This window comes from Vitis vinifera, chromosome 16, assembly GCF_030704535.1.
Source record: "Vitis vinifera cultivar Pinot Noir 40024 chromosome 16, ASM3070453v1".
Lineage (NCBI taxonomy): Eukaryota > Viridiplantae > Streptophyta > Magnoliopsida > Vitales > Vitaceae > Vitis > Vitis vinifera.
Window position 1 is genome coordinate 22,399,028 of NC_081820.1, and position 10,189 is coordinate 22,409,216.

General features: G+C 33.7%; 1 protein-coding gene across 1 annotated transcript; it reads right to left on the reverse strand.

Moving 5' to 3' along the window:
* Positions 1 to 284: 284 nt before the first annotated feature.
* LOC100244601 (receptor-like protein EIX2) lies at positions 285 to 4,416 on the reverse strand. Its single transcript, XM_059743408.1, has 3 exons — positions 2,958 to 4,416; positions 1,147 to 2,459; positions 285 to 302 (listed from the first exon to the last, which is right to left on the reverse strand). The coding sequence occupies exons 1-3, from the start codon at positions 4,414 to 4,416 to the stop codon at positions 285 to 287; spliced, it is 2,790 nt and encodes a 929-aa protein (XP_059599391.1).
* Between the last annotated feature and the right edge of the window lie 5,773 nt (positions 4,417 to 10,189).

Below are 10,189 nucleotides of genomic sequence, written 5' to 3' on the forward strand. Positions count from 1 at the left end.
ATATAATAAAATAAAATAAAAAATCTAAACATTTGGATATGCTGAGAAAATGGAAAAAGAGTTTATGAAGTATTAAATCAGACCATGAATAATTCAATAAAAGAATTATTCAATTACATAAATATTAAAATATAATCAGGACAATATAACTTCTTCCACTTGTATGTTGCTACTAATACAAGTAGTAAAATGGAGTATTATGATAAATTATATTAAGAGGGACCTCGATGACATTCGGATTGAGTTGAAAGCACGATTATCCTAATTATTGATGTGTCTTTTCTTTAAGCTTCCTTCTTTTCCTGTGCCATTACATATCTTGAGCATCATTCATACTTAAACCATATAGTATCAACCATATACAAAATTATGCTTTTTTTACTTGTTAATGCAATTAGATCGAAGACATCTAATTTATTCTTTTTTTTTTTTTGGTCTAAAAAAGAAAGAAAAATGATAATTTCAATAAATGATTATGCTAATCAAATGACAAGTCAAAAACATAGAAAGGCTTCTCTTGAAATTGTTTTCTTGGTATTGTTAAAATTCACCATCAATTTTCTTTTCCCCTCTAATGTCTACAATAGCTTAATAATGGTGAACTTGTCAATCAAATTCTATGTCAATTGAGATAAAAAAGAAAATTTTCAATAAATTGGAAAAAAGTATTCTCAAATCATTTTTAGGCAACTAAGTAGACTTGTAAAAATGATTTCATTAACAACCTATACTAATTAAACTTTGGTTCTAAATACTAATTGGGCATAAAAAGTAACTTTAGCTAATGCAAATTTTAAAAATATTATTCAAAACCAAATTTAATTTCTCAATAAAAGCTTAAACAAATACACTAAAAGGCAGCTCTCATATCCTAAAGGAAAATCACATCAATAAAATTCAGGTCCCTTCCATATATTGCAATTAATTGAGAAAAAGTGGTGTCACCATGGATGATTAATATTTGTAATTGGTGCAACAGACTTTGCTTTTCTGCCCCATTGTATCAAAATTCAGTTTACAATATATAATATAAAATGAATAACGAAGTATAAACTGCAATATTAAAAAGAACCAATCAAACTTAAAAAGAAAGTATTAATTGAAGCAAAAATTGATGGAAGATGATCCATGATGTGTTTTACTTACCAACAGTCTCCTCAAATTGTCGTGCAACCGATTCAACCTTATCGCTGCGGCCACATATACCCAGTCTCTAATGTCATAAAGAAACTGGAAATAAGCATACCTCCAATTTTTCTTGAACAAAAGAGCACCACAGACTCCCCCACAGCCTACAATGAATCCAAGTCCCATACTAATGTAGAACCATCGCATTTCGGAACCTTCGTCATTTTCATCAATGGTGTCCATACCTTGAGATTCTTCATCTTCTGTGCAGTTTTTTGTAAGAGGGGCTCCGCAAAGTTGGGCATTGCCAATGTAGCTGAATGCATCAAAGCTCTGAAGCTGTGTGCTTAAAGGAATTCTTCCCCACAACTGATTGTATGATAGGTTCAAGAGATTAAGAAATGTTAAATCGGCCAAGCTTTGAGGAATTTCACCTGAAAGATGGTTTGTGGAGAGATCAAGAGATAGTAAAGATGTCATTCTTCCAATTTTCTCAGGTATCCTTCCCATCAAATGATTTCGAGACAAGTTTAAGAACCGCAGTCCAGCAAGTTGTGATAATTCAGTAGGGATTGATCCAGAAAAATTATTACTTGACAGGTCTACCATTCTAACATATCTAAGAATCCCTTTGTACTCAAGTTCTCTCCCAACTGTCATCAACACGAGACCCTCTAATTCATAACTGGAGTATTCTAAATCAGTAAACAGGTCATCTGGAGTCTCTATTGAGGCCATTAAACTGAAATTATTCAAACACCTGGGTATAATTCCGGACAACTCATTATCTGAAACATCCAATACTGTAAGAGAAGAAAGTTGACAGATCTGTGAAGGAATTTCGCCAGTGAATTTGTTGGATCTTAAACAGAGAGCTTTTAAAGCTGTCAATTCTCCTATCCAATTTGGTATATTTCCCAAAAGTTTATTACCACTTAAATCCAGTAGCCCCAAAGATGTGCAGTCTCGCAATGATGAGGGTATACTTCCAGAGAAGCTATTATTCTGCAGGTGCAATGCTTTAAGTGAAAATAAAGAGCTTATGGAGTCAGGAATTTTACCCGAAAAATTGTTGTTTCCCAAGTTTACATGAGTCAGAGACTGCCAAGACTTCCAACACAGAGAAAGCTCTCCAGATAAATCATTATTTGACAAGTCCAAAGCCTCCAATTTACTTCTTCCATCCAACTTTTGGCACAAGAAATGGGAAATTGGTCCCGAAAACGAATTGTTGGCCATGTTCAATACAATAACATTTGGAGACAATGCTGTTGGGACGTCATTTGTTTGTTTGGCCCTGGGCAGCCGCATGGGCCGGATACCAGAGCGGCCTCCCCAGGATTCGAACCCAAGTCCAAGACTTAAGGACGATAAGGTTGCAGCGCAGATGGTACCAGGAGGGCAACCTTATCGTCCTTAAGTCTTGGACTTGGGTTCGAATCCTGGGGACGTCACCCCCAAGGGCCAAATTAACAAATGGCCCCATAAGACTTTGCGCTGTCCGGCGTCGCGTACCCGGACACCAGAGCAAAAAGGCCGACGTTTTTGTTGGGACGTCATTTGTTTGTTTGGCCCTGGGTAGCCGCATGGGCCGGATACCAGAGTGGCCTCCCCAGGATTCGAACCCAAGTCCAAGACTTAAGGACGATAAGGTTGCCCTCCTGGTACCATCTGTGCTACTAGCGCAGATGGTACCAGGAGGGCAACCTTATCGTCCTTAAGTCTTGGACTTGGGTTCGAATCCTGGGGAGGCCACTCTGGTATCCGGCCCATGCGGCTGCCCAGGGCCAAACAAACAAATGACGTCCCAACAAATGCAGGTGACAGACCGGTGAAGCAATTAGAGTTCAGATGGATGCTAGTATTGTTAAGCCAAACTCCAGATAAATCCCCAGATATCTGGTTATCAGAGAGATCGATATGTTCAAGATGTGAAGCCCACTTCCAGAACCATGTTGGTGCTTTGTCCACAATTCCTGAGTTGGAAATGTCTAGACCTTGAAGAGATGTTTGAGTTTGTAGCCATGTAGGAAAATTGGGGCCCATCTGGCAGGAACTCATGGACAAGTATTCAAGTTGAAAAGGAGGAACCCAATTTGACTTGACTTTTAAAATAAGAGATGTTGAGGACACGTATAAGTACTTCAATTTTGACAGTCTATGGAAATGCACTTCTGATATTGTGTCGGCTAAGGAGTTATTTCCAATATTTAAAATCAGCAAATTTGAAAGAAGCCCCAAATTGCTTGGAAGAGTTCCATTTAACCTATTTCCACAAAGATATAAGGAGATCAAGGACGATAAGTTTCCTAGAGATGAAGGAATTGGACCATCAAAGGAATTATCTCCAAGTGAAAGGACTTCTAAATGTTTAAGTTGCCCTAAATACTCTGGTATTTGCCCTGTCAGCTGATTGTATGACAAATCTAAATCATTTAAGTAAGGTAACTCTAGAATGGTGTTAGGTATATGACCCTTTAGAGAATTGTAACTCAAATCAAGATCCAGAAGACTAGTACTGAGATTAAATAGCCAATTGGGTATCTCATGATTGAAATGATTCCTAGCAAGATCAAGGGCTGTGAGAGATGTAAAATTGACATACCCCAGAGATGGGCTCATGTTATCCAGTTTACATTCGATCAAGTACAACTCAGAAAGGGAAGATAACATGGATGTAGATTCAAGCCAATGGACTTCCCTATGAAGGTCAACCTCTAACATGAGTAGGCATTCCAAAGAAGAAAGATGAGAAATCCAACCAAGGTTCTCAACATAAAGTTGTGATTCATAAGAGGAATAACCACCTAGACCAAGGGAATGAAGATTGGAAAGATTTCCAAGCTGAGGAGGGATTAGTCCACCAAATGAAGCATAGAAGAGGTCAAGGCGTGTTAAAGCCTGCATGGAACCCAAGAAACTTGGAATAGGAGTACCTCCAAAATCATTGAAGCTCAAGTCCAAGTAATTCAAAAATTCTAATTGGAGCAAAGCAGGACTAACCTTGCCACCCAATGAGAGATTGGAACCGCCAAGATTTATCAAATCGAGCTTGATAACTCTACCAGTAATATTGTGACAATAGACCCCATTCCATGCACAACAATCCTCCTGAGCAGACCAAGATGAGAGGCGGTGTGCAGGATCATAGAGAGCACGTTTGAAGCTGAGAAGGGCATGTTTCTCAGTTTGATTGCAAAGCAAGGTGTTTGGTTGAGATAAGGCGGAGATGGTGGAGAAAAGAAAGCAAAGCAAGGGAAACACAATCATTGCTTTAGAGATTGCCATCAATGGTGGATGAGTTGAAATCATTCCTAGGCATAAATTAATATTAACAATTTATCAACCTACGTTTGTCCCATGTTTGTTTGTTCCACGTTTGTCCCACGTTTGTCTCATGTTTGTTTGTATCAATAATTTAGAAAATTGTATCATCCCCACATTATGATTTATTATTTACCATTAAAATATATAGATTTAATTTTAATATTTTAAAAGATAAAAAATAATCGTAATTAAATATTATTGGCAAAACAAATAACACTAACCATTGAATATTAATAATATATTGTGATTGAATTAAATTTTAAAAATAATTAAAATATTTTTTAATATGCAAATTTATATTTTTTTCCTTTTTTCTTTGTCTTTATTTTTTTTTCTTGTGCAACTATTATCTTAATTTATTTAATTTACATTTAACATTTTGTTTTATTATAACTCTTTTGATAGAATTAATTTTTTTAAGTTATCTTTAGTCATTTAAAGTTGTTTTAACAATCATTTTAAAGCATCTTATTTATATTTATAATATTTTTCTCTTTATTGCTCTAGGATAAAAAAGCCCATTATGTATATGTTTTCAAAAGAAATTGATTCTATAAATTCATGAAACTCAAAGATAAAAACATCCGTGAGTATAGGTTCCCAAAAGAAACTGTTTTCATAAATTCATCAATTTTCTACAATGGTGAAAACACAAATTTTATAAAAGACTATTATTATTTTTTATAACCAAACAAACAATAAAAAATTCCAAGGGAAGTAATAAATAGTTTTAAAAAATTGAATTATGGGAAAGTCGTGAATATCATTATATGACAAGTTTGATATTTATTATTTGAATTTGAACATAACTTACTTTAATTGGACAAATTTGATTGATGTAATTGCTTGATCCTTGGTTTGAAGACTTTTCAAACTTTCTTAATTCTTATGATTGGTTTTAACTTATTTCATACGGTATATCAGTTTACTTGTAATTTCATTTCAAAAAGCATCATGGAATCTTGAGAAAAAATAATAATATTTTAAATTAATTGAAGAGGTATAATTAGTTTTTGGATGTGAGTGTCGATGTCATGGAATTTGGTTAGCCTAATTTAGGATTAATACTTTATGTATTAAAAAAATGAGTAAAAGAATCTCAAGTTGATTGATCAAGTTTAACATTTGATTTTATTTAATCATAGTATTAGGAAAAGAGTAATACCATAACTAATATTTTTATAATAAAATTCATATGCATACCTCACATCCATGATATCAAAAGTTTTTCACATAAGGTTGATACCTACCAACTTTATGTGGATTCCATAGAAGAGAATAATATTTCAAATTGATTCAAGAGATATAATTAATTTTTGTATGTAAATACCGGTAATTTTTTTCTTGTTCAATTGAAATTGTCGCTATCATGAAATTTTGTTAGCATAATTTAGGCATTAATACTTTGAGTTAAAAATGAGTACAAACATTTTTACGTCTCAATTAATTAGGTTAGAGTGTAAGATTTGATTTGATTTGATTTAATTATTGATTAATGCAAGTCTTTCACATATTTCCCATATGACATCTCATCCACATAGTTTTGGAAAAAAAAAAAAAACCATATGTATCTCCAAGATTGATTATTGAGTTGTATGGACAATGTTACTATGTGATGATTTTATATCCTTCTATGTCCTTCAAACTTTTTTGGCTCATGAAATAGTAAGGAATTTATAAGGGTACAAAATTTTCATACCTTGGTTTATCCATCTCATAGGATAAGAAACAATAAGGCCATGTTTGAAAATACTAAGAAAAGAAAAATATTAAGGAAAGTGATTTTCTCTCTTCAGTTTCATTATAAAAAAATACAAAAGAAAATCAAATATAATTAAAATTATAAAAATTTATATATATTTAAATGATTTAATCTTTATATAAAAGATAAAAAATTAGTAAAATGAGTTTAAAGTATCATATAAAAATAATTTAATGATTTTAAAAATATGTTTGTGGACCCCGCATTTCGATTGCTCGACGCGTTTCCCACTCGAACGGCGAGCTCGATTTTGATTTGAAAAATGATTTTTATTGATTAAGAAAAATGACTTGGAGTCGCCACTTATTTTTGTTTTATTTTTAAAGGGTAAACAAAATAAGAAAGAAAAACCCTAAGTGTGACTCCTTATTTTGGAAAAGGTGATTTACGAAAAACCGGATCGGGTTCGGGAGTCAGGTTACTTATCGGGAAGGTACGGTAAAGACCGTAGCACTCCTCTAGGTCCCTAAAGTCGGGTCTCTACTAATAAAATGAAACTGACGTGACAATCCATAGGAAAATCAACAGATACTCAAATTGATCATGCACATATGGGAATCAAAACATGCATAGAGAATGGCCAAAGTGAGAGTAGAGGCGTACCTAGGCCCTGAACGAGCAATGCGCTATCATAAAAATGGGGTCAGTACACAATTAACGAATACAAATTATAGCTCATGCATATCGGATTGCAAAATGAAGATCAAGCAAAATATATTAAGCATAACAGTTGACAATCAATAGGGATCAAATATAGGGCCCTCACCAAAGCCCAATTTATTATTTATGGACTAGTCTCAAAAATTCCGTGTTTCGGGATCATGAAGAATTCATCATTGCTTATGTAAAATCAAGAAAATCATAAGATTATTTAGGAGCTGAAATGAAATTAAAACTATTTGAGTGAAAACTGGATTCTTGGAATTTGTTTGAAAATCGGGGGTCTGGGGAATTAAATTTAAGAGTTGGAATTTTGAGGATTAAATTAAAAAGAAATTAGAATTTCGGAAATTGGAAATTAAGTTCGGAAATTGGAATTTTAAAGAAATGTTTAAAATAGAATTTTAGAATGAATAAATAAACTATTAGTGATGAATTACTGTGAATATGAGAATTTTTCGGGATTAGGAATTTAATTTGGAAATCAGAAGTTTTAAAGAATTGATTTTGAATGGAGTTTTAAAGTAAATGAATAAAATTCTAATGATTAAATAAATTAATGGGAGTACGAGAATCTTCGGGATTAAGAATTTAATTCGGGAATCAGAAGTTTTAAAGAATTGATTTAAAATGGAATTTTGAAATAAATGAATGAAGTATTAGTGATTAAATAAATTAATGGGAATATGGGAATTTTCGGGATTAGGAATTTAACTCGGAAATCAGAAGTTTTAAAGAATTGATTTAAATTGGAGTTTTAAAATAAATAAATAAAATACTGATGATTAAATAAATTAATGGGAATAGGGATTAGGAATTTAACTCGGAAATCGGAAGTTTTTAAAGGATTGATTTAAATTGGAGTTTTAAAATAAATAACTAAAATACTAATGATTAAATAAATTAATGGGAATATGGGAATTTTCGGGATTAGGAATTTAGCTCGGAAATCAGAAGTTTTAAAGAATTGATTTAAATTGGAGTTTTAAAATAAATAAATAAAATACTGATGATTAAATAAATTAATGGGAATACGTGAATTTTCGAGATTAGGAATTTAGAAATTAAAATCGGAAGTCGGAAATTTTAATGATTTGTTTAAAATGGAATTTTAGAATAAATAAATAAGATAATAATAATTAAATAAATTAATGTGAATATCGGAATTTTCAGAAATAGAAATTTAATTCAGAAATCAAAAGTTTTAAATGAATTGTTTAAAATAGAATTTTAGAATAAATAAAAATAATAATAATAATTAAGTAGATTAATGTGAATATTGGAGTTTTTGGAATTATTAAAACGGAAGTTGGAAATTTTACTGATTTGTTTGAAATAAAATTTTAGAATAAATAAATAAAATAATAATAATTAAATAAATTAATGTGGATATTGAAATTTTCGAAAATTAAAAATTTAATTCGGTAAACGGAAATTTTAAAGAATAGACTAAGAATGGAGTTTTAAAGTAAATGAATAAAGTACTAGTGATTAAATAAATTAAAGTGAGTATGAGAATTTTCGGAATTTAGTTTGGCAAACAGAAATTTTAAATAAATAGATTAAGAACGGAGTTTTAAAATAAACGAATAAAGAATTAGTAATTAAATAAATTAAAGTGAATATAGGAACTTTCGGAATTTAATTCGGTAAATGGAAGTTTTAAAGAATAGATTAAGAATGGAGTTTTTTTTAAAAATAAATGAATAAAGTATTAGTGATTAAATAAATTAAAGTGAGTATGAGAATTTTCGGAAATCGGAATTGAATTTTAAATATCGGAATTTTGAAGTATTATTTGAAGGTTAAAATTTTATAAATTAGGCTTGGGAATTGGAAGTTAGAAAATTTATTAAGAAATTAGTGCTTTAAAGAAAGTGATTCATATAAAGTATATGCAAGCAAATGGGCCAATTTTAAAATGGGTAAATAACTCAGTGAGGCCTTCTCTTCCTCATTAATTTTTTTTTATCTTTCCGCTTGGGCCTGGGCTTCATCACAAGCTCAAAACCAACAGCAAAGTCACCTAAGCCTTCAAGCCCATTAGCCATTGTGGGCATCTCTTCATAGGCTTGGGCCTGGGTTCCAAGTTCAAAACCCAAGCCCAAAACCATCATGGGCAAAACAGCCCATCTCTTCACCATCTATCTCTCCACCCGCGAAGTCTCCACCGGCGGCACGATGAAGAGGAGAGCCGTGGCAGCGCAGGGAAAAGAGGAGCAGTGGCGGCGCGGGGAAGAGGGGAGTCGTGGCGGCGATCCGGTGACGTTCAGAAGGTGCTGCCGCCATGGTGGCTGGTGCAGGTGCGCGCGTAGCTGGTGTTCAGAATTGATGCGGCGGCGCCGAGCCCAAAGGTGGCTCCGACGAGGCTCGTGAAGAAGGAAACTGCTGCTTAGCTGCTGCCCATTTTCCAAACATAGGAGAAGGCTCACACTCGGAGAGGTTCGAGTGGTGACGGGTATGAGGATGTAGGGAGAGAAGTGGTGGTGAGGGGTAGATTAGAAGAATGGGTATGACGTGAGCTTTAGAGAAAGAGAGAGGGAGAGATAGGTAGAAATATGGGTGTTAGAAGGTGGGCATGACGGATGATGCGTGGGAACCAAGGTGCATGGAGAATAGCATAACCATGCATGGCCATGCGAAGGTGGAGAGAACGAACGTGGAGGGCACCTAAAAGAGGATAGATGGGTGGTGTGGTGTAGAGAGAGAGTGTAATGGACGAAAGATGAAATGGGTTAAAGGGTGTGAAGAAGGTTTAGAGTGAGAAAATGGGCTTAGTGGGGCGGCGTGATGGGTAGAGTGGGTGGCAACGGGTATAAGATATTAGAGGGAGAAGTGGGTTGCTTCGGGCAGTCAGATTCAAACATTGTTGAATATTGCACAGGCATCACCATGAGGACTACAACCTCTCAAGAAACATTGACAACTCCAAGATGCGATTTTAATGTAGCGATTTTCATTCTCCTTCTAGCCTCACCCAAGCTAACCAGAGATTCACAGGTTTTAAAATAAAATAAAACGCGCGTGGAAGAATGAGAAAACAGAGGGTAAAAACAATGTAAATCCCAAGAAGCAAACAAAGAATATCCAATGATAATTATATTGAACCTCGTTCCAGGTGTAAATCCTCAGGCCATGAGTCGTGGAAAAACGGAGAACGCTAACACGATTTGAATGAACCCATACGCATGATATCTTCAAATGAAATCAAAGAAAAGCGAGAGAATAACAGAGCAAACACGTTCGAGCAGTGAATGAAAACTAAAACCCATAAGGAAAATGCATGAAGAACAAAGGTGATGAGAAATATGA

Bases quoted from the DNA above. Each gene is read 5' to 3' on its own strand.
- LOC100244601 (XM_059743408.1), bottom strand. From the start codon at position 4,416: ATGGCAATCTCTAAAGCAATGATTGTGTTTCCCTTGCTTTGCTTTCTT. The intron at 2,460-2,957 runs GTCTGTCACCTG...AATCCTGGGGAG, and splicing joins GAACTCTAATTGCTTCACCG to GCCGCTCTGGTATCCGGCCC.